The 26,041-nt window shown below is 39.1% G+C and overlaps 1 protein-coding gene across 9 annotated transcripts in view; it reads right to left on the bottom strand.

Moving 5' to 3' along the window:
• The window catches only part of LOC124233076 (inactive tyrosine-protein kinase PEAK1-like), a 294,861-nt gene that overhangs the window by 13,716 nt on the left and 255,104 nt on the right, over positions 1-26,041 (bottom strand). For all 9 annotated transcript variants that reach the window (XM_046650173.1, XM_046650164.1, XM_046650166.1 and 6 more), the window contains one exon: positions 12,628-13,373. In XM_046650173.1, the coding sequence (XP_046506129.1) occupies positions 12,628-13,373 (746 nt within the window). The remainder of the gene's footprint in view (positions 1-12,627; positions 13,374-26,041) is intronic.

The raw sequence follows: 26,041 nt of genomic DNA on the forward strand, positions 1-26,041 counted from the left end.
ATTAGGAATTCAATTAATTTGAATCCAACTTACAATTCCTGACTATGTTCACTCACCTTATAAGTGAAAGCCACGGCTCCCTTTTCCCACTAGACAATTCATTTTGATTCTAGGTTTACATGAGTAGCTAAAATCTCTCCTTTCTAAACCATTCCCAGCTGAGATTCTCAGGAACTTATTAACCCATTCAGCCCTGAAATGAAGTGGACACTGACCTAGGATGGCTATGAGTAGGTATAGCTGGCTGCTGATCAATGGCTTTCTGTGAAGTTTCAATGTTGGACATATTTCTGTTGAATTACAAAAGTGGGAGTGGTTTCCCCTTTGTAGTTTTTCTCCTTGTCACTAAGCCAATAATTAATTGCCTGTGTCTATAGTTTAAACTAGTTGTAAATTCCTACCAATCACAGTTATTCCTGTTAATGCTTTTTCATTTAGTGTCTTGCTTTCTCAGCAACCACCCAAATGAGATAAACAGAGACTCTGGAGTCAAAATGCAATAAAAGATGCTGGTCTCCACAGTTAATCTCTACTTTATTACAAGCTTTTAACAAGATTCTTGGCATAGCTGGAAGAAAGGAAGCAGCCTGCTGTAACAGGGACGTGTACATCTTCACTGAGCATTGTGTGTTCCAGCCTTGAGAACAAAGACCTGGACTACTGTAAAAAGAGAAGATATCTACTACCCTAAATTTGGAACTGTTGGAAAAATAAGTCAAAAATTTATGCTTTTTGCTTATGTGAAATTTTCATCATCTTCCTCAAAGTAATTTCATCCAAGTTTCTTACATGGTCTCACATAGCAGCATTTGTTATAAAATGATCTCATGAGAGCAGTGAAAAAAAGAGCATTCCCCTGAGACTGGGCCATAATTTTAACAACTGTCCACTCTGCTTCTAGGCAAAAGGCTGTCTCTGTCATTTGTCCATTCAGGGACAACACTGAGGTACAGCAGGGCCAGGTGATTGACTCAGGTATGGTGTAATAGGACAGGTTCCACATAGGAGTCAGGAGGCAGCCTGCCATGAAGCTGGTGACCCTGTGCAAAAGTAATTGTTCTTCTCTGGCCTCAGTTTCCTCCTGTGTAGAATGATGAATGCCTGCCCTTCTAAAGTTGACTTGAGTCTACTTTGAGGATTATGTGTTTGGTAAGTGGCTATTGAGATTCCTTGAAAGGGGGAAAAAGCAAGGTAGATGTTATTTAGAGCAGGGAAGTTTTAAGTTCATGCTTAACTGTATGTTAAGTTTTATTTAGAGAGCAGAGAAGTTAAGGGCTAGAGGCCAGCCAATATGCAGCCTGCAGAGACACATGGTCTGATCTGCTAGGTGGTAGCTCATCAAATGGTGATGAGGGGATAAAAGGAGACATGAGTGAGATAGAAACAGAAATTGAAGGTTAAATATTGTCTGGGCACCAATTTAGCCTTTCCTTCACCAAAACGCTTAGAAAGTAGACTGTGCTCACTGCTTCCACAGACTCCACATTCTATACTCCCTCTAACTCGCTGCATCTGATATCTGCTCTTACTATTACCGCCACTGTATTTTCTTGAGATTTACCAGAGATTGAACTCCTGTCTTTTCCTCATTCTGCTCAAGCCTTCTGCAACCTTGGACTCTGCAGTCTCGGACTCTCTGATCTGTAGGTCCTTGCTCTTTGCTACTTCTTTTCCAAACGCTCCTGCTTTGGGTCACTTAGATATGTCGGCCTTTCCCCAACTGGCAGACCTGCCGCTATATTCTTGTAAATTCCCACAGTTTGAACTAAGTCAAGCCTATGGGAGGACTGAGTAACCATATTTCTGGGCTTGACCTCTCTTCTGGGTACCTAATCCACATTTTTATCTGGCAACAGGGTTTCTCTCGACTTGGCTGTCCCAAGGGCATTCTCCACAGACAGCTCATCTTTCTGATTCATATTCTAGTTAATGGCATCACTATCCTCCTGGGGTTGTTCCTTCTTGAAATTTTAGCAACACTGCTCTTATCCTACATCCAGCCACTCACCAACATGGTCTACTGCCTGCCTCAGTTTTTTTTTTTTTTTTTTTATCACCTGCCCCTTCTTTTCTGCTGTCCTATTTCAGGGTCTCATTATTATTTATCTAGACTATTGCAATAGCATATTGAGTGCTTTCCCTGCTTCCTGTCCTTCTAGACTCTTCCACCACAGTTTTCTTCCAAAGTCATTAATCTTATGTTATCTCTCTGTTTAAAAATCCCTAGTGACTTCCCATAAAACACAAAATAAAGTCTAACCTCTTAAGCTCATCATTCAAAGCCTCTAATTTTGGTCCCAAATCTCTCCATACCCTAATTTTCCATTATTCTCTCCATGCACTGTATTTACCATAAAGAATAGTGTGAACTAGGCACAAGAGGCCCTTTTTTACTGGTCCTGAGATAAGTGTTAATGACCTCTTTCATTCATTAATTTCCATTCATCTTTACATCTCTGCATACCACTCTGAATCTTCATTATAATCTGTCTTAAGAGTTATTTATGCCTTTGTCTTTCCCACTGGAATATAAACTCCTTGAGAACAATGCCTTTGTCTTATTTATATGTATTTCTGCAGACCCACACAGATATCACAATATTTTACGCAGTAAATGTTTGTTGAAAGGTCAAGAAATATTTATTGAATACTCACTATGTACACAATACTGTATTAGATAGTATATAATGCTATCTAATGCTAAGGATATTAGAATAATAATATAGTGGTATAAGGATTGATAAGCCATGGTCCCTCCCATGGGGAAGCTCAAGTACAACAGAGGGAAGGGAGGCACATCACCTTAGTTGTATAATGGTGGTAGTGTATAACTGCACAAGAGTAGCATGAAAGCGCAGTGACAGAGAAATCCACTAGGTATTGAGTGGGGACACAAAGAGAAGCCATCAACATGTTCTCAGAAGATTAGAGAAGAAAATGTAAAGAGCTGGATTCTTTAAGAAAACATAGGAGATTTCTAGGTACATGAGAAGAGAGTAGAAGAATAAATAGCTACCATTTACTGAATACCAAACGGTACGCTGGGCACTATATACATCACTATGTACATATCAACTTCTGTGATTTTTCACAATGGCTTTAAGAAGAATAAAATATTTTCTCCATTTTACAAATAAAGACACAGGCTTAGAAAAGCTAAGTATCTGGGCCAAGGTAACACAGCTAATAAGTTGCTAAAGCACAAAGTTAAACTCAGGTCCGTCTGACTTAAAAGCCCAAATTCTTAACCACTATGTCAATAGTGCTTAAAAATTCAAAAACACCTAGGGGTGCATGCTAACAATGTAGTTTCCAGGCCTTACTTCCAGAGATTCTGATTCTGTAGGTATGGGATGATGCTGAGGAAACTAAATTTTTAATGAGGACCCCTCAGGTGATTCTGAAATTGGTCACCTGCAGATGCAATGCTCTGCCTAGAAGAGCAGCCCAGACAGAGGAACTACTGGGTGAAAAGCCAATAGCATTAAACAGGAGCTAGTTATAATTTGTGCTAGAGGATGGGAATATGGAGATGAATAACTCAGGATACCAGCCTTCAAGAAGTTCAGTGTCAAATGATCCAAAACCTCCAATTCCTTAGCTTTTTCACCAAAGACATTATGATATCCTTTTTCAAAACAAAATCAAAATCATCTATATCACTACTCTAACATAGGAATTATTTGCATATTACCATTTTATAAGTCAATTTTTCTTTTTTTTGTTTGCTGATGAAGAATAGACCTGAGCTAATATCTGTTGCCAGTCTTCCTCTTTTTGCTTGAGGAAGATTCACCCTGAGTTAACATCTGTGACAATCTTCCTCTATCTTGTTTGTGGGTCACTGCCACAGCATGGCTACTGCTGAGTGGTATAGGTCTGCACCGAGGCTGCCGAAGTGGAGTACACTGAACTTAACCACTCAGCCACGGGGCCAGCCCCTGGGAGTTAATTTTTAAAAACTTAGGATCACACTATTTGGTATTTCGCTATTTTCATGTGACATTTTACAAAAAATGTTTTCCATGATTTTATATAGTCTTCAAAATTACCATTTTTAATGGCTGCAAACATTCCATTGGGCTGATGTACCATAATTTATTAAATTGTTTCCTTATTATCAGGCAATTAGTTTGATTTCAATCTTTTGCAGTGCTAAAATTCTTGAGGATGTTAGCATTTAGTAGCTTTCTCTCATAATTTTAAGGAAGGATGTTTACATCTTTGAAGTAATGGGAAAGAAAATATCTATGTTCAGAACCTATCTAAATATGCTCAGGCTAGTGCCTAATATTAAATAATAATACTAGTGAGTGATCTAAAGAATGGTGAGCAGTAATTTTCCATTATTCATAACAGTATTATATTTAAAAAAATTTTATGTTTACAAAAGCAGTTTTACTATACAGACATATATACATTATAACAATTTCGTGAAGTAGGCAGGGCAGTTGGTATCCATTCAGGTGAAAGCCAAGAGAGATTACATGACTTCCTTGGGGATACACAGTGATAGATTCAGATTTCGACCCATGTCAGTTGACTCCAAATCTACTTTTCTTTATTCTGTGTTGTGATATCTTTTAGTTTAAGACCAATAAAATAAAACTATTCACATTGAATGAAAAACAGAATAAAGCTATGAACTAAATTGTGTCCTTCCAAAATTCGTATGTTGACACCCTAACCCCTAATGTGGACATACTTTCTCTCCCATCCCCTAACACCCCATGTGAGGACAGCAAGAAGGTGGCTGTCTACAAGACTAGAAAAGAGTCCTCCTTTCCAAAACCGGGAGAAAATAAATTTCCGTGGTTTAGGCCATCCAGTCTGCGGTATTTTGTTAGGAAGCCTGAACAAACTAAGACAACACCCAAAGTAAAGCTCTTAGCACTCTATCACTGAAGTGGATTTGGTAGTTAAGGGGTAGTATCCTTTGACTTTCAAATTGCTAAATTCTAGCACTGACTTCCTTTTGCAACATTTTAAAGATCTTTTAGTCTTTTCAAGAGACTGTCACCACCTGTTAGCCTAATTTAAATTCCATTAGTATAGGAAAGGATATTTTAAGAAGACAAACAGTAAAAAGTTGTTTGTGTGAGCCAACTGCTGGTCTCTTTTGCTTATCTCTGCAAAGGTAGGGTTCACATTGTCCTAGTAGTTTATTTCCTAAGGTTGTACAATCAATTGGGTACTTCTAGAAAGGCCCAGAGGATCTTCAAAGAGACATTTATATTTGCCATTTAGTGTAAAACATCTTTTCCCAAACCTGCCAACAACTCCCAGTATAAAATCACTTGCCACCTGTTCTTTGGAGATTGCTTTTGCATCATTACAAGCAAAGAAATCAATATCAAGACTATTGATTTGGGAGAGACAAGATTGCATGGTAACAATACATAAAGTCAGTCAAGCCCTTCTTCTCAAGTGCTTTGAAAGAACAGAGATGCTCAATGCTCCTTTCTGAAAGAGATACTCATCCTGCTTTGGAGACCTTGTAGCAATAAAGGCCTAAGATAGGTGAAGCCCCTACCCCAATTGATAGAACAGCTTTTGATTGCTACACAGAATCTCAAAATGCCTTTTTAGACTCAACAATAATGTATTAACTCAAATCCAGATCCCCCCTCTCCGGTTTACTCCTCAGTTTAATTTAAAAAGTGTGGCCTGGGGCACAGGGTCACTCCACAGTGCCACCAGACAGTTAAGTGGCGTAGGTGTTGCAACTGCAGAGAGCAGGAGCTGAAGGTCTGGTCCAAATACGTATTCTGTCTCCATAGACAGGTAAGGCAATCGTTTACCTTGTCCATTAATTTACCAAGATACTATCTGATCTTTCTAAGTCAAATTAACACCTAAAAGTCATTTAGATCTGCTAATTCCTTTTGAACCAGTAAACAGAATCAGTAAAAAGGGACTATGGGAATGGAGAACATTACTTCAAATTTACACAGAGCTTTGTGGTGGTATTTTTTTTCTTTTTGATTGGCACCTGAGCTAACAACTGTTGCCAATCTTCTTTTTTTTTTTCCTGCTTTTTCTCCCCAAATCCCTCCAGTACATAGTTGTATATTTCAGTTGTGGGTCCTTCTAGTTGTGGCATGTGGGATGCTGCCTCAGCGTGGCCTGATGAGTGGTGCCATTTCCGTGCCCAGGATCTGAACCAGTGAAACCCTGGGTTGTGGCAGCAGAGCGTAGGAACTTAACCACTCGGCCACGGGGCTGGCCCCTGAGCTTTGTGTTTTTAAAAATCCTTTCCCATGCATTATCTCACTTGATCCTAACCTCAATCCCACAAAGTAGGTGGATTATCACTGTAAACACCTGAAAGAAGAGGAAATTGAGGCTCAAAGATTGTTACTCTCCTAAAGTAACCTAGGGAAAATGCTAAAGAATAGCAAAAGAAGTGAATACTTATCAGGGACATTTTGTTCTCTTTTAGCCAAATAGCCCCATAAGATGGGTACCATTACTATCCCTTTTTAAAGCTGGGGAAATTGAGACTCACTCAGGGTAGCAATTTACGACAAAGCTACTAAGTCACAGAGACAAGATTTGGACCCAGATCTTTTGGACTTCAACGTCCATGCTTTATTGGGTTCTGGTTCAAGACGGTGCTGTAGGAAAATTCTGAACTCAACTCCCACAGACACACTGAGTCTACAGCTACATATGGAACACTTTCCTCTTTAAAAAACCCTAGGGGCTCGCCCTGTGGCAGCAGTTAAGTTTGCACGTTCCGCTTTGGTGGCCCGGGGTTCGCTGGGTGCGGACACAGCACCGCTTGGCAAAAGCCATGCTGTGGTGGGCATCCCACATATAAAGCAGAGGAAGATGGGCACAAATGTTAGCTCAGGGCCAGTCTTCCTCAGCAAAAAGAGGAGGATTGGCAGCAGCTAGCTCAGGGCTAATCTTTCTCAAAAACAAAACAAAACAAAACAAAACAAAAACCCCTAAAGGCTGGCAGAGGATGACTACACATCTGGCAAACAAGGAGAAAACCACACTGAAGTTAGTAGGAGAGGCTGGGACATAAACTCACCACAAACCCCACCCCTAGTGCAGTATCCCATAACTGGTAGGGGAGGGAACCCCAAACCCAGAGCTTCTTCCTGAGGAGCCAAGGGTTCAAATCCCACTCACATCAGGCATCCCAACTTTTAAGACATTCACTTGAGAGATGAGCCTGCAAAACATCCAGTTTTGAAAACCAATGGGGTTCACGGTCCAAGACCCATGAAACCATGGCGATCTAAGAAAGCGCTCTTAAAAGGCCCATGTGCTGGAACTTACCTGCCCCAGGGCTCAGTTCAGAGGCAGCCAATGTGCCCAGACTTAAAGCGAAGGCTCACCCGCTTATGTTAAAGAGGCAGCTTGAGGGGCAGGCATCTAATTTAACACACACTTCTAGGAGCTGCTGGAACACTCTCCAGGACAGAGACTGGTGGGTGCCATTCTTGTGTTCTGCCTTTGCTGTGCTTCAGAGCACCAGTACCTCCGGAAATCAATTTTACAAGAAGCTGTCGCCGAGGGGATGCCTCTTGATCGTCTGGCTCTGGAGGCCAGGGGAGCTTGTGTTCCAGGTCCCATGGGACTATAATAATCAGTGTCACCCAGAAAGGAGCTCACACCCCTGTCTGGCACCCTGATTTTTGTGACTGCTGCCAGGGTACACCTCTATATCACCTGGCTCTGGTGGCCAGTGGGGCTTATTATCATGGGTCTTATAAGACTGGAACCAGTGGAGAAAGAAATCTTAAATAGCTACCACCCTCAGGGCACAGTAAGAAGTGACAGACCCAGCAGCTAGATCTTTCTGTGGAGGGCTATTAGCTAATTATCATGACTGTGGCCTAAGGGGCAGGCTTCTAATTAAACATACACCTTGGGGATGATGGTAATCTTTTCCAGAGACCTTAGAGGGTGGGTGCTATCTTCTCACTCACCCTCTGATGCACTCCAGAGGGCCAGTGTTTCCCGGAAAGGAGCTTTACCTGGGTCTGTGCCCTGGCTTTTATGTCTGGTGTCTCAATTTTTGCAGCTGCTGCTGAGGGGAAGCCCCTTGATTGCCTGGCTCTGGTTGCTAGGGGGGCTTGCATTCCTGGGTCCCATGGGACTGTGGCAATCAAGGCTCTTGGCAGACTACCACTCCCAGGGCACTGCACAGAGAGTGGTCTGGGGCTCACTCCCCTGTATTTCCATAAAAGAGGCCTCTTTGCTTGATCTAGAACTTTGGCCTGAAGGGTAGGCTTCAGGTTTGACACACATATGGTGGCCTATGGAGCTTCTCTCAAGGAACATAGGCAGTGGACACCATCTTGGTGCTCTCCCTCTGTCTTGATCCAGCTCATGGGTACCACCCTGAAAAGAGCTTATACACTTGTCTGGAGCCCCGATTTCTGTGATGGCGCCCTCGGGGACACCTCCAGATTGCTTGGCTTTCCTGGCCAGCAGGGCCTCTGCTGTGGTCCCACACGACTGTATATATTTACATACTATTAAAAGCTGATGCCTGATGGTCCGGCTTCCAGTCAGCCTGAATCTAGGTGCTGAGATCCTCCCCTTTGGGACACTGATAGGTCTTGGCACATCCTCAACTACTGGGAGCTATTAAAAACATTGCAGGCTGCTTGGACAAGCACAAAAGCTTGAGAGACAACCAAGAACTGAGGCAGGGCTGACCAACAAGTTTCATCTCTTACATGAGGCCACTACTGTAAGACTGGGAGAGTTGAGTTTCATCTAGTGTATAAAAGCCAATACAGAGAGTCAAGCAAAATGAAAAAACAAAGGAATATGTTCAAAATGGAAGAACAAGATAAAACCTCAGGAAAAAAGCTTAATGAAATGGAGATAAGTAATTTACCAGATAAAGAGTTCAAAGTAATGGTCATGGTGATGCTCACTGAACTGGGAGAAGAATGGATGAACACAGGGAAAACTTCAACAAAAATATGGAAAATATAAGAAAGTACCAGATAGAAGTCACAGAGCTGAATAATACAATAACTGAACTGGAAAACACACTAGAAGGGCTCAACAGACTAGATGAAGCAGAAGAAAGGATCAGTTGACTGGCAGACAACGCAGTGGACCTCACCGAATCAGAGTAGCAAAAAATAAAGAAAAAGGGAGAAAAGGTGAAGATAGCTTAAGGATCTTGTGGGACAACATCAAACAGATTAATATTTGCATCATAGGGCTTTCAGAAGGAGAACAGAGAGAGAAAAGGGTAGAAATCCTATTTGAAGAAACAATGGCTGAAAATTTCCCTAACCTGGAGAAGAAAACAGACATTCAGATCCAGGAAGCCCAGACGGTTTCAAATAAGAGGAACCCAAAGAGACCCACACCAAGACACATTATAATTAAAATGTCAAAAGTTAGAGACAAGAGGGGCCGGCCTGGGCACAGAGGTTAAGTTCACACATTCGGCTTTGGTGGCCTGAGGTCCGCCAGTTCGAAATCCAGGTGCAGACCTATACACCGCTTGGCAAGCCACACTGTGGCAGGCATCCCACATACAAAGTGGAGGAGGATGGGCACGGATATTAGCTGAGGGCCAGTCTTCCTCAGCAAAAAGAGGAGGATTGGTGGCAGATATTAGCTCAGGGCTAATGTTTCTCAAAATAAAATAAAATAAAAAAGTTAGAATAAGGATAGAATATTAAATCAGCAAGAGAAAAATATCTTTTTACATACAAGGGAACCCTCACAAGACTATCAGCAGATTTTTCAGCAGAAATTTTACAGGCCAGAGGGAGCAGCAGGATATATTCAAAGTGTTGAAAGAAAAAAACTTCCAAGAACACTCTACCTGGCATAGTTATCATTCAGACGTGAAGGAGAGATAAACAGTTTTCCAGACAAAAGCTAAAGGAGTTCATCATCACCAAACCAGTCTTACAAGAAATGTTAAAGGGACTTCTTTAAACTGAAAAGAAAGTCCACTAATTCGTAACAAGAACACATATGAAAGAATGGATCTCACTGGAAAAGTAAATACACAGTAAAAGTAGCAGATCAATCACTTATAAAGCTAGTATGAAGGTTAAAAGACAAAACTAGTAAAAATAACTATGATTACAACACTTAGTTAAGGAATATACAAGTTAAAAAGATGTAAAATGTGACATCAAAAACATAAAACATAGGATGGGAATAATGTTGACTTTTACAATAGGATCAAACTTAAGTTATTATCAACTTAAAATAGATTGTTATAGATACAAGTTGTTATACATAAGCCTCGTGGTAACCTTCGGCAAAAACCTATAGTAAATACAAAAAAGATAAATAGGAAAGAATCTAAGCATACCACTAATGAAAGTCATCAAACCACAAAGGAAGAGAGCAAGAGAAGAAAAAACGAACAGAGAACTACAAAAATAGCCAGAAAACAACTAACAAAATGGCAATAAGCACATACCTATCAATAACTACTTTAAATGTAAATGGACTAAATTCTGCAGTCAAAAACATACAGTGGGGGCCGGCCTGGTGGTGTAATGGTTAAGTTTGTGCACTCCGCTTTGGCGGCGTGGGGTTTGCCAGTTCAGATCCCAGGCACAGACCTACACACCGCTCATCAAGCCATGCTGTGGCACCGTCCCCATACAAAATAGAGGAAGACTGTCACAGATGTTAGCTCAGTGACAATCTTCCTCAAGCAAAAAGAGGAAGATTGGCAACAGAAGTTATCTCAGGGCCAATATTCCTCACCAAAAAAACAAAAAAACCCCAAAACAAACCATAACAAAGATAGAGTGCCTGAATGGATAAAAAAACAAGCTCCATCTATATGTTGCCTACAAGAGACACACTTTATCTTTTTTTTTTGAGGAAGATTAGCCCTGAGCTAACTACTGCCAGTCTTCCTCTTTTTCCTGAGGAAGGCTGGCCCTGAGCTAACATCCGTGCCCATCTTCCTCTACTTTGTATGTGGGACACCTACCACAGCATGGCGTGCCAAGTGGTGCCATGTCTGCACCCGGGATACGAACTGGTGAACCCTGGGCTGCTGAGAAGTGGAATGTGTGCACTTAACTGCTGCGCCACTGGGTTGGATCTAAAGAGACACCCTTTAGATGTGAGGACACACACAGACTGAAAGTGAAGGGATGGAAAAAGATATTCCATGCAAATGGAAACCAAAAGAAACTGGAGTAGCTATACTTATATCAGACAAAATAGACTTTAAAACGAAGAATGTAATAAGAGACAAAGAAGCGTGTTACATAATGATAAAGGGGTCAATCCAACAAGAAGATATAATGTTTGTAAGTATTTATGTATCCAACATAACAGCACCTAAATATATAAAGCAAATATTAACAGATCTAAAGGGAGAAACAGACAGCAATAAAATAATAGTAGAGGACTTTAATTTCCCACTTACATCAATGGATAGATTATCTAGACAGAAAAGTCAATAAAGAAACTTTGGCCTTAATCGACACATTAGACCAGATGGGCTTAATAGATATTTACCGAACATTCTATTCAAAAGCAACAGAATACACATTCTTCTCAAGTACACATGGAACATTTTCTAAGATCATCTGTTAGACCACAAAACAAGTCTTTATAAATTTAAGAGGACTGAAATCACATCAAGCATCTTTTCCAACCACAATAGTATGAAACTAGAAATTAATTACATGAAGAAAACTGGAAAATTTACAAACATGTGGAGATTAAACAACATATGACTGAACAACCAATGGATCAAAGAAGAAATCAAAAGAGAAATAAAAAATTACCTTGAGACAAATGAAAATGGAAATGTAACAAAGTCCATGCTTTATCTGTAACCTTGATGAAACCTATGGCTTACTGTTACAGAGAATATAATTGGACAAGAATTCTTGATGTTAATAATTTTAGCCCTCTTGAAAAAGTAGGTTGTCTGGAATGGGTGCAATACATTTAAGAAATTAATATGTGATCTAATGGACAAAGTGTAGGCTATGGAGTCAGAGAGATCTGTGTTTAAATCTCAGCTTTACTAATTGCTAGCTGTGTGACCCTAAGGAAGTTAGCTTACCTCTCTGAGTTTTACTTTCATCATCTGTCAAATGGATAAAAAGATCTTAACCTCATAAAGTTGATGTGAAGATTAAATTATATAACACTAATAAAGTTCCTGCACATCAACAAATATTGGTTATCTTCCTCTATAAAAATGTTTCTCCAGGAAGCAGAGGAGTTATAGAGCAGGGGTAGACAAGGGCCTCTTTTTTGCTAGAGAATAAAGACAGAAACATGGAGTGGAAGTCACATTAACAGACCTCATTTATATAGGTAGCCTTTGCAAACAATCACAGCTCAAGGATTACCTACTTTAAGAAGACTTCTCTGACCTCTAGAGCCTGGGTGAGGTTCTTCTAAGCTCCCCCAGAATTCTGTTTACCTCTGTCTTAGCACTCAGTATACTGTGTTATAAGTCTGTCTCTTTACATGTCTGTTTTCTCCTCTAGATAATAAGCCCCCTGCTTATTACAATATTTGGTGTAAGGTAGATGATCAACAACTTTTTGCTAAATGGAGGCATGGAGGAAAGAACAGACCCATCCCAATAACAGTGATTTGGATAAGGTTAAAGTCAGATTTATAATATTTCCTTACCTTGACTGCATAGCTATTAAGTGGATCTTTTGCATATGAGGCTGTGTAGTAAACTGCATCACCTGCCTCACAACATGGCTTGTCACTGGTTAGCCTGAAGTCCGACCAGCTGTCCACCCCAAAACGGAGCTCGTCTTTCTGCCCAGCCATGAAGAGGTCTTCACATTTAATAGCCAGTTTCTTCAAGGCATCTGTATGAAGGCTTCGAATTTTACCCACGACTTCTTCCCGATTCTCAAGTCCTCGATAAAGTGCTTGTCTCTGTGGCTTCTGGATGCCTCGGCCCTGTCTGCAAGAGGGACCACGTCGGCTGGACAAGGACTCCATGCTGTTGGAAAATCTATCCTTAATACTTAGAGTAGTTAAGCTGGAGATGCTGTTTGCTGCTGAAGGGACAGGTCTCTCCTTGTGCAAAGGTCTCTCCAAGGAGTCATAAGACTCAATGTCCAGTCCCTTGAGTTCATAACTGATGGAAGAGCCAGCACTGCTGGCATCCCAGTTGGGGTCGATATCATAGGTGGGATTAGCCAAGACACAAAGACTCGTTTCCATGGATTTTTGGAGGTCTTTGGAGAGTGGTTCTGTATTGGCTCTTATGATCATTTTCTTTGGCAGTGGGGGTGGTGTAGGTTGGGAAGCATTAGGTACTTCTTGGTCAGTTTTCCCACCAAAGGCAATGGCATCATCCAAAGCTCCCTTAGGCTGCCGTGGATGCTTGGGAGGTATCATGGCTGCTCTAGATTGCCCTGTATTATTTTAAAAGAAAAAAAAGAATAAGTAAAGTTTCACTCTTGTTACATAATTGAAACTTAAGCAGAAATAAGTGAGGTTGCCATGAGATTGTAAGAAGTCAATGCCTTAATTCAAAATAGTAGAAGAAAACAATCAAAGAACACATAGCTAAACATTAAAGGTAAGAATCCAAGTCTTGGTGGGAGCAACAAATGTGAAAAATGTCTCAGCATTTCTGTGCCAGAGGAACAGGGTGATGGGCTTTGTTTAAAAAAAAAAAAAAATCCAGGGGCTGGCCTCAGGGCCTAGTGGTTAAGTGCGACATGCTCCACTCTGGCGGCCTGGGTTTGGTTCCTCCGTGTGGACCTATACTATTCATTAGCAGCCATGCTGTGGCAGTGACCCATAGACAAAACAGAGGAAGACTGGCACAGATGTTAGCTCCGGGTGAATCTTCCTCAAGCAAAAAGAGGAAGGTTGGCAACAGACATTAGTTCAGGGTGAATCTTTCTCAGGAAAAAAAAAAATCCAGATTCTCCACTCCTGCCCCTAAGTGTGCTGTATTTACTATACTAGAATACCAAGGAGTGAGAGAGACTCAAATAACTGCATGTGACAGAGTAGGGATAATAGCATTTGTGGATAAAGAAAATATTTGGGAGTGTTATTAAGAACAAATAAAACTAGCACTGGGATCACTAGACTAGTGATCAGAAGATACTATTCTGTTCTTTTAACTTTGTTCCAAAGTTATGTTATATCGTATACAGCACTTGCCACTTTTAATCCAACACATATGAATACAATTTCATAAACCATGTTATTTTATTTCACTAAAGAGATAGATTCCAGCACTGCTTAAACTGTTCTATGTATAAGATTACTGTGATTGTGGTAAAGGCAACAGTGTATAGGAGCAGTCAACAGCTGTTCCAAAGATCATCCACAAACTCTTATGTGATTCTATTTTATTTTGGGGGGCATATAACCTATGATTTAAGAGATGTGACTTTTGAATATCTCTTACAAGCCTGATAGCCAATCATCTCTGCCTCCTTTCTACCATTTATGCTTTTGCTGTTAGTGCTGTGCAGTAAATTGTGACTCCTTAGCAACCCTGTGTACAGCAGAGCAGAACCCTGCCCAATCTTTTTGCGCCATCCTCTCACCTTCTGGTGGTGTTTCAAACAATGCTCCACTGCTATTCATAGGGGTTTCATGGTCAACTTTTTCAGAAGTGAGTGGCCAGATCCTTCTTCCTAGTCTATCTAGTCTGGAAGCTCTGCTGAAACTTGTTCAACATGGGTGATCCTGCTGGTATCTGAAATACTGGTGGCATAGCTTTCAGCATCATGCAGCCGCCACAGTGTGACAGCTGACAGATGGGTGGCGTGGTTTCCTAACCGGAAAACAAACCTGGGGTGCAGCGGTGAAAGCATCAAATCTTAACCACTAGACCACCAGGGCAGGGTAGTATTTATGCTAAGAATGAAATAAAACACACATGTGTGATCAATGATACCTTCCATGCTTACTGTATAATGGGGAAGGGGCATTATTTTTTTAAAGACAGAGAAATATGCTATAAAACTTTTATAAAAGCTATTAAAATTAGTAATGTTATTAAAATGGGGCCTCCACTCAGTATTTCAGAGTTAAAGCATAATGCTCTGTTATGGGTTGAATTATGTCCTCTCTCCCAAAATGTTGAAGTCCTAATCCCTCTCTGGTCCTTGTGAATGTGACTTTATTTGGAAACAGAGTTTTTATAGAAGTAATCAAGTTAAGATGAAGTCATTAGGGTGGGCCCTAATCCAATATGACTGATGTCCTTATAAAAAGAGGAAAACATCATATGCAAACAGACACAGGGAAAACACTATGTGATAACAAAGGCAGAGATTGGAGCAATGAAGCTGCAAGCCAAGGATGCCAATGATTGATGGCTATCACCAGATAGATGCTAGGAAGAAGTAAAGAAGGATTCTACTCAGAGTCTCAGAGGGAGCACGTCCTTGCTTACACCTTGATTTCAGATTCCCAGCCTCCAGAACTGTGAGAGAATAAATTTCTCTTGCTTTAAGCCACCCAGTTTGCGGTACTTTGTTACAGCAGCCCAAGGAAACTAATACATGCTCCTACTGATGATTAGAACAGAAGGTAATGGATGGTCCTGAGGATGATAATGAATAATTATGGTGTTTTTTAAAATTAAAGTCATGTCCTTGTAGCAATGCCAAGGGTAAGGACAAATATAAACTATGATTGTAATAACAATATATTCCATTTACCATGCATAGAACTCTCTTCAAGAATACCTAAGAGTTTATACAAACAATGACAATGTATACAGCAAACCTGAGGTTCCCCTTTCTCCACCAATGGCATGAAGCAATATATATATTGTTTTACAAGGAATAGAGCTACATTACATACAAATATAAACAAAAAAATATGTATATATAGCTAGCATGAGAATGAGAGAAAGAATATGAGAATGATAAGCTCCAAGAGGGCCAGGACTTTTGTTTTATTCACTCTTGTATCCTCTATGTCAAGAACAGAGCCTGTATATAATAGATGCTTGATAAATATTTCTCGAATGACTAAAGAAATAAATATTTAGGGATAAAAGAGAAAAAGTGGTAAAATTGTATAGCTACCTATGACAAGGGAAAAAAATGACTCAGTAATTTTAAAAATTCCAATAAAGAAAAGTCCAGGACCATATGGCTTGATTGATGAATTCTACCAAATGTTTAAAGAAGTATTAACACCAATCCTTCACAAACTCTTCCAAAAAACAAGAGGTGAGGGAACACTTCCCAACTTGAAATCTATGAGGCCAATATTAACTATATAAAGACCAGATAAAGACATCATGAGAAAACTAGAGACTAATATCCCTTATAAATGTAGAAACAAAAATCCTCACAAAATACTAGCAAACTGAATCCAGCAACATACAAACATGATTATACACATGACAAAGTTGAATTTACCCCAGGAATTCAAGGTTGGTTTAACATCTGCAAAATCAATCACTGTAATATACCATGAACAGAATAAAGGGGGAAAACTCACATGATCACCTCAATAGATGCAGAAAAAGCATTTGGTAAAAGCCAACACCTTTTCATGATAAAAACACGAACAAACTGGAAAAAGAAGGAACATTTTCAACCTGATAAAGGGCACCTACAAAAAACCAAGAGCTAACATCATACTTAATGGTAAAAGACTGGATGTTTACCCAGAGATCAGGAATAAGACAAGGACTTCCATTTTTGTCACTTCTACTCTACACTGTACTGAAGGACTTAGCCAGGGAAATTAGAAAAGAAAAAGAAATAAAAACATCCAGATTGGAAAAGAAGTAAAACTATCTCTATTCATAGATGACATAATCTTGTATGTAGGAAAGCCTAAGGAAACCACAAAAAAAAAAAAAAAACAATTAGAACTAACATACCAGTTCAGCAAGGCTGCAGGATACAAGATGAATATGCATTTCTATACACTATCAATGAACAATCCAAAAAAAGAAAAACAATTCCATTTACAATATCATCAAAAAGAATAAAGTATTTAGGGATCAATTTAATAAAAGACATGTCAGGACTTGTACACTAAAAACTACCAAATCACACTGAAGAAAATTAAAGACCTAAATAAATGGAAAGATATCTTAATGGTCATAGATCAGAAACTTAGTATGTTAAAATAGAAACACTCCCCAAACTGATCTAAGGATTTAATGTCATTCTTATCAAAATCCCAGTTGGTTTTCTTGCAGAAATTGACAGGATGATCCTAAAATTCATATGGAAATACAACGGATCTAGAGTAGCCCCCAAAACAATCTTGAAAAAGAAGAACAAAGTTGGAGAACTCACATTTCCCAATTTCAAAACTTACTTCAAAACTACAGTAATCAAGATTGTGTATACTAATATAAGAATAGAAATATAGACAAATGGAATAGAATTGAAAGTCCAGAAATAAACCTTTACAATTATGGTCAATTGATTTTCAACAAGGATGCCAACACAATTCAATGGGGAAACAATAGTCTTTTCAACAAATGGTGCTAGGACAACTGGATACCCAAATGCAAAAGAATGAAGTTGAATCCCTCCTTCATTCTATACACAAAAATTAACTCAAAATTTATCAAAGATCTAAATCTAAGAGTCAAAACTATGAAACTCTTAAAAGAAAACATAGGAATAAATCTTTTTGATCTTGGGTTAGGCAATGGTTTCTTAGATATGACACTTAGAGCAAAAGCAAAAAAAGAAAAAAGAAAATTCTTTTTTTTCAACTTTTTTTTCCTTCTTCTTCATCTTTTTCCCCTCTTCTTCTTCTCCCCAAAGCCCTCCAGTACATAGTTGTATATTCTAATTGTAGGTCATTCTGGTTGTGATATGTGGGACGCTCCCTCAGTGTGGCTTGATGAGTGGTGCTAGGTCTGAGCCCAGGATCCAAACCGGTGAAACCCTGGGCCGCCGAAGCAGAGTGCGTGAACTTAACCACTCGGCCATGGGGCTGGCCCCTGAAATTCTTAAAAATTAAAAACTTGCGTACTTCAAAAGACAACTTCAAGAAAGTGAAAAGACAACTCACAGATTGGGAGAAAATATGTGCAAATCACATATCCAATAAGAGACTTGTATCCAGAATTTATAAATAACTCTTACAATAAAAAGATAAATAACCCATTAAAACTGGGCAAAGGATCTGCATAGACATTTCTTCAAAAAAGATATACAAATGGCCAATAAGCACTTGGAAAGATGCTCAACATCACTATCCATTAGGTAAATGCAAACCAAAACCATGAGACACCACTTCACATTCACTAAGCTAGCTATAATAAAAAAGATGAAGAAGTGTTGGTGAGGATATGGAGAAATTCAAATGCTCACACACTCCTAGGAAGAATCTAAAATGGTGCAATCACCTTGGAAAACAGTTTAGTAGTTACTCAAAAAGTAAAACATAGAGTACCACATGACCCAGCATTTCCAATCCTAGGGATATATCTAAGAGAAATGAAAACATATGTTCATACAAAAAGTTGTACACAAATGTTCATAGCAATATTATTCATAATAACCAAAAAGTAGAAACAACCCAAATGTCCATCAACTGATGAATGGATAAACAAAACGTGGTATAGCCACACAAAAGAATATTATCCAGTCCTAAAAAGAAATGAAGTACTGATATATGCTACAACCTGTATGAACCTTGAAAACATTATGCTAAGTGAGAGAAGCCAGTCACAAAAGACCACATATCGCATGATTCCACTTACATGAAATTTCCAGAAACAAGTAAATCCAGAGAGACAGAAAGCAGATTAGTGGTTGCCAGGGACTGGTGGAAGGGGAGAATGGAAATGGAGAGTAACTGCTAGTGGGCTTCTGTTTGGGATGACGAAAATGTTCTGGAATTATATAATGGTGATGGCTGTAAAATTTTGTGAATATACAAAAACTCATTGAATTCACCACTAAAAGGGTGAATTTTATGGTATGTAAATTATATCTCAATAAAGTAAATCAACAATCCAGTCTTAGAAACCACCACAAATTCAGTTTTTAGTCACATCGTTCCATTCCTCTGTGCCCTTAACATTACGAAGGATGTAGGGCCTTGGCATTTATTGCACTCTTCCTGTGATGACAAGGCCTCCCTCCTAGAGTTGCCCCAGCCCTACTGAGCCTCAGCTAATGTGAGAAGTCAGAACCATAGTTTATGTGGAAGATGAGAGAAATATGCTTTGTAACAAACCTTCATTTTCCAGTTGCTGGCCCAGACCTTCAGAGATGATGTGCGATGGAGAAGGTTAGAAGCAGTGAACTGCACCAGCACCTTATCATCCTTGCTTGACTACTGTGACAGTCTCTTGCTATCGCTGTCTCCAGTTTGCCTCCCTCACCGCACTAGCCATTAGAGAGATTTTTTTAAACACCAAAGCTGATCATGGCACTCCTCTACTTAAAAACTGCTGTCCTTGAGAATCTGGACTTGACCCTGAGAACATAATTTTCTTCGCTCAAGCACAGAAAGCAAGCTTTTCATGACCTAGCCCTGGTTATACTTGTTTGTCCTGTAGTGTTCCACCTTGCATCTTCAGTCAGAGCTACCAAACTGCTTGCAGTTTCTTCAGGACTCGTGGCTACTTCATACTCTGTATCTCAGGCTGACCCTTTTCAAGGAATGGTTTCCCTCTCCTCTTATCTTTAAACATTCTGTGTCTGGGGAGAGTTTCTTACTCTACTCCCCAAAATTGACCTCTCCTTCCTTAGGACCTCAGATATAGCCTGTGAACATTTCTCTCTCACCACTAGAATACTTGCCTTGTATCCCTGTCTGAATTTCCTACTGGTTTTCTCATTGAGGGCAGAGATTGTGTTTCATTTGTAAACCTAGGACCAAGCAAAGAGTCTGGCTGAGAGGGGAATGGAATGAAGGAAGAAAGGAAGAAGAGAAGGAAGGAAGAAGGAGGGGAGGGAGGGAGGAAGAAATTAATGAAGAAACTAGAAACATGAACCTATTCTCACCCCTTCCAATGTGGGAACAAGAAGAGGCTTTATGGGGTGCCATTTTCTACCCATTTCTCCAAATTAGAACAAACAAAAATAATCATGGACAAGGAAGGAATAAAGATTCCAAAAGTATTTTCTGTTTGTTTGTTTTTTTAAATTACCTCAGAACTGGCAAGTGAGATAAGGTCTATCACCATCAGTAGCTCTTTAATGCTTATCAGAGGAGGTGGAAGAGGGCCGATCATGCCACTTTCCACTACCTATAGAACAAAGTCCAAACTCCTCAGCAAGTTGGTCAAGTCTCTCAGTCTTATCTACCACTATTTCTCATCAACCCTCCCACTTGAATCACTTACTTCCTGTTCCTTTGATATGCACTGTTTTTATTTTTACATCTCTGCCTTACTAAAGGTGTTCTGTCCTAAGCCCAGTTCAAATGGCCCTTCTCCACTGAAGCCTTCCCCACTCTCTACTCCCTATTTTCAAACTGGGAGCTACCACCTCTTCCTCTGTGTTCTCTTATCACTTTTTTCTCTAACATAGCATTTCTAGCCTTTTATAACGTGTGTGTATTTTTTGTCACATTCCCTCAGAACCTGGTGTGGTGTGAGACATGCAGCAGGTGTGCCATAAATGGCTGCTGGACTGAAGGACAGAGTCAGCAGAGTTGGTCATGATTCCAAAATGAAAATGAACAGCCAAGGCAGTAAGGAAACAAAGATACTTAATAGTGGCTTCTATTCCCAAACAGCAGGATACGATCTCTTGGGAGCTAAGGAGATTTCCACATAGGAATCAAAAACTTGCCTTCCAAATAAACTATGAGCATTCCATGGCCCATGCAAGTAGGTCAAGCCATTCTCCCAAGTCTAAAAGTGTTTGTGTTTTTATTTTTTTCCTCCAAGAAAAACAAGTTCTACTAAGTGAATTCCAATCATCTGGGTCAATGTTTTAAATGCTTGGTATCTCAGCTGTTTTTATTTTAAAACTTTTAATCCTGTACATTCCTCTCAAGGCTCTGGGACCAGACACTAAAACTCAGCTTTCAGCAGGCCTGATATAATATCACATACTCTACGTTTTTGTGGCATACTAGCTCTCTAAACAGAAAAAAATAAATTATGTTTTAAATCTTGCCTTGCTATAGACTAAAAAAGTTCTTTTGGACAAATATGTTTGACTAAACCACACTCAAACCTTACTGTTCTCTCTTTTTGAGTTTCCACACTCTATCTCTTTACTTGTTCCCCTGTTTAAAATTCTTCAGACTGAGAGATAAGGCCCCATATCACATCTGCAAAGCAAATGACGAAGGATTAAAGGGGAATAGTTTAATGACACTACTTCAAAGAAGCCAAAAAGGTGTTTAAAACTCCTTGAGAAGGAAAATGATTGATATAAGACTCTTAAAACTTATAAGATCAACATTTTAAAGATGATTGCATACTGAAAAATGCAAACTAATAACTAAACCATTATAGAGATCTACTGAAAGGCACTATCATAGGAGACACACTAAGGACAAACCACAGCAAATGTTTGCTTAAGACCTGACAATCACTACAATCTTAGGGTGCTAGAGAATAAAGGCACTTAGTGATGACCCATTTGGACAGTAGCAGTATGCTAATGAGTACAATTAGCTCTTTATTCCAACAAGACAGAAATGTCAAGGTCTCCTGGGTGGTCTCCCTGCCTCCAATCGTAGGTCCCAGAATCATCTTTTAAAAATCCTGATCACGTCCCTCTATTCAAAATTCTTCAGTGGCTCTCCATTTCCTCTAGGCAAAAGATATACTCATTGTGCTATACACATACCATTTATGATCTAGCCTTGTTTTTTCACTCTGTCTCATCTGCCCGACTCTGCCTCCTTTCACTCTGCACTTAAGCTACTCTGAGTTAATTACTTGTAGTTAGTTGAACATTCACTTCTCTCTCAAGCTCCAGGCCTTTGTACATACTCTTCCCTCTATCTGGAATGTTCTCCCTTGCTTGTTAATCTGGCAAACAACTACTCCTCTTTCAAGGTCTGCTCAAAATCTTAGTGACTCTCTCCTAGACTCCTCCAGGCAGAGGAGTTCATTAAGCCTTTAAATATCTGCATTACAGCAACTTTCACATGGGTTCTTAAGGGTCCAGCTCCATGTGTGTCTTTGAAGGACCAAGAGTCCTTGAAGACAGTACTGCTATTTCCATCACCTAGTCTGGTTGCCAGGAGATAGTTGGTGTTCCACAAATGTTTACTCAATGAAAGTGTTAAAGCCCAAATAAACAGAATATATCTTTCTATTTAAATTGTAATTTCGATCTTCAGCCCTAATGTTTTTCCAAGCCTCATGATAAGTAATATAGATCAGAATGGGAGGGGAGAGGACAAAAGAAGAGATGATGATCATCTCCAAACTGGCAAATATACACTGGAGTTTATAAATATAGATGCCACACATCACTACTGAGCACCAGCCTTGTCAAATGAGTAGGCCTCTTATTCACTGTACCTAGTACTCACTGTTTATCATCCCATGGCAGCAGGCAACAGCAGCTTAGGAGGAAGAGTCCTAATCTACATGAGCATTATTTCTGTGCTGGGTCCTATCATGGTCAAATATAAGCACCAACAGGCAAACTAGAGGGGACATCAACTTCATGCCAAACGATAAAACAAAGCTGACCTCCAAAGACCATTTCCAGCTTAGCCTCAAATAAAGAGATACAGATACTATTTTAAAGAATGTCAGTGGTGTACAGACTCAAGTTTTGTAATATCTCATAAGTGAAAATCTCTCCAAGAACAGAGATTATTTATTTGGGGTAAGTTATCAATGTAATTCGAATATTGTACTCTGCCAACTAATTCCAGTATATTGGAAACTACTTTTAAATGCGAATGCAGCTAACTTAAAAGATAGGGACACAGCCTATTATTTCTTTTTAAACAGAAATAATTACATTTTTAGAAAGTATAACAAACGTTCAAACAAAAGTTCAAAATTGTCAATCTATTTTTTTTAAACATCCAGATAATTGAAGAATGTGCAATTCTTTTTAATCTTTGGTTCAAATCATTAACTCTGCACTGTGTGGAATAATGTCTAGTACATAGAAGTTCCTCAGTAATTATTTGTTGAGTACATGAACAAATGGTAATGTATTCTTCAGAATGACTGCTTTTAAAAAGCTTCCATTTATGATGACATTATTCTGTAATTACAACATCAAGGCCAGCAATGTATTGACATTCTTTTAAGTACCCCTTAAAATTTAACACTGATGATCAATACACTGCAAAAGGAAGTTCTGGAGACAGAAGACTTTCAGGTGTTTTCTTTCAGTGTTTGAAGGGTATAGCCTTAAGGAGATGCTTCAGGTAAGTAAGATGAGACATGGGACAATTTCTTGTGAGGACATGTAGAAAGGAAACTGAGGTACGGCTTGTATTAGTCCTTAATTAGGAAACCCCTGGCTTAAGCCTCATATTAGAAATAAAAGACTGCTGATTAACAGAACACATAAACTGAGACTTAAAATTTTCCTGCATGAATTTTTCTGACAGCTTGATTTCTCCAACCCAGTAATCTTATAAAGTCAAATGCAAAAGTCATTTTTGGCTCATTCATTCAAACATATTCCTAGCACCTACTGTATGTTTTAGGTAATGTGCTAAGTTGTAGGCACACAGAACAGGAGCAAGCCAAAAATCTATTAAGTCAATGGAGACTTGATAGATCTCCATAAAAAGCAGTGTATAGAGTACTCAGTTACAAAGTGAGTGAAGGAGAGCTAAAGTCGCCAACTAATTTCCAACAGAGGAGCAGTCATTACAAGCTACTGACTTTAGCAGGCTGATAAAGTAGTCAGGTGTGCCAGATAAAAAACTAGCGATATTTCTGCTAGACATTTTGAGATAGACATAAGAAACATGGGGAAAACGTTGACGGTCTGATTAAAAAAACATACTATGACTTCTCTGAGAAATTATTTTGGGTGGCAGATACCCTGCTAAATTCAGTTTGGGGTAGATTAAGGTGTCATAGATCAGAGTTTGTTCACTGACCTCATGTCACCATCACCGAGAGTAAAACCACCACTGTGTAAGGGGCAACCCTCTTTTTTTTTTTTTAAGTAGAGCAGAAACTGTATTCATTGGTCAATGAATGGAGGAGGCGGAGCTCATGATCTAAAACAGCTTCTCTGGAGCAATCTTCTTAAGAAGCTGTCAAGTTGCAAAAGGCCAATATGATTTTTGTGCCCACAGAAGACAATACAAATCTCCCAAATAACTGATTCTTTCAGGCAGTACTGTCCAATAGAACTTTCTGTGATGAAATTTTTATTCATATTTTAATGAATTTAAATGTAAATAGCCAGATGTGACTAGTAGCTACTGATCATATTGGATAGTGCAGCTCTAGAATCTAGTTATACACAAAATAAAGTTTGCTTTATTTATGTTAAGGACAAGAAAAAAAGGCACCTGAATTAACCCTGGAGAGTAATCTCTAAGGTGAAAAGAAAAATGTATAGTTTGCCTAAGTTGGTAGCTTTGTGTGGGAATGGCTGGATCACAATAGCTCTTGTTATGCCACAGTGGGGCGATGAGACCATCTCTCAAGGGTAGAGATCTAATGGGAGGTTCTGAAGTAAGGTAAACAAGGCCTATTCCAGTTGAGTTTGTCTTTCCTTTTAACTTATTAGTTTTCAGAACTATCTGAGAAATGTGGAAAGTACAAAACAAATCCAAACCACGTCCTGTTGTTTTGCTATAATTAGCAGACCTGAGGGACTGGGTCTGTCACGGTTATGTTGCTATTATTTGTCATCTCTCCTCTGGTCCCTATTAGCCACCTTGGGGTCCTATATCTTGTATCACGTTTCACACCTTCAGTCATTAGTTGTGTAGGCAGCTCACAACTTTCTGGATTTATATTTTGTTGTTCTGCTTACGCAACATTTCTAATAAACATTTAAAATGATTTCCACTTTACTCTACATTTTCTGACTAGCACATCAAACATACTTGAAGGAGAAAGTAACAGTGTATTTTTGGGAAAAAATAAAGGAACTTCACAATTATTAAGCACTTCTATGTACCAAGTACTTTTATCCCCATCAGCCCTACAAACCAGATGTTACTATTCCCTCATTTCCGATGAGGAAATTGAAGCTCAGGAATGGTAAATGGCTGAGCCACAATCATGTAGGTGGTCAATGACACAGCTGTCATATAAAACAAAATATGTCTGATGCCCCAAACCTACATTTTTTTCCTACTATATTAAACTGCTTCCTAAGCCCACTTTACAGTGTAATTTTCAGAAATAAATTCCACAGTGAAAATGATAGTAACCCTTAACTTTCCTCCCTCAAGTTCTTCCATCAGTCCATCCATCCTCTGCCTCATTTGAAAAATAAAAAGAATGAAAGAACGTGGTGTTTATGGAATGGTTCTGGAATATTTAAAAGCATCTAAAGCTATTACATTAAGAGGTTTTGTATCCTCTCAGTTTTTAAACACATGCATAAAATGTTTTTTAAGCTACCAGGGCTTTAAATCATAAGAAATTACCCAAAGGGGTAGTTCAAAATTTCATGCAAATGATTTGCTGAAAGTATTAAAAAAGGTGAGTTCCAAATGCCACTTAAAATAATGGTTCCATTAGGACAAATAACAACAACAGCAAAGCGAAAAATTAAAACAATAAAAACCCCTCAGTTTGTAGAACTGATGGAGTCAACTCTATCTATTACTCAGTTGTTATTTTGCTCACACAGTAAAATCTTTCCAAAGAAGCAATTAATCATGTATCATGCCTTATGGAGGCAAGCACAGCCACTTAGGCACTTAAGGAAAACCAGGCAACATTTTATGAGCATCACATACTTTTCAAAGTAAAGCAATAGGTAGAAAGAAAGATATCTTCTGACTGGGCATCTGTAACCTAGTATTTTTGTACTCTAAGTAATCATAATCTTTTAAAAAATGTCTTAAATTTTGTATCTCAAAGTAGATGACTTAAAAAAAAAAAGGGAGACAGCTACAGTCCTTCAGTATTTTACAAGGATTTAGTGGTTATGATTGTTCCAGTCTAGTGGTTTAGACCGACTGGGTTCCAACCTTGGTT

Source organism: Equus quagga, unplaced genomic scaffold (assembly GCF_021613505.1).
Source record: "Equus quagga isolate Etosha38 unplaced genomic scaffold, UCLA_HA_Equagga_1.0 153_RagTag, whole genome shotgun sequence".
Taxonomy (NCBI): domain Eukaryota; kingdom Metazoa; phylum Chordata; class Mammalia; order Perissodactyla; family Equidae; genus Equus; species Equus quagga.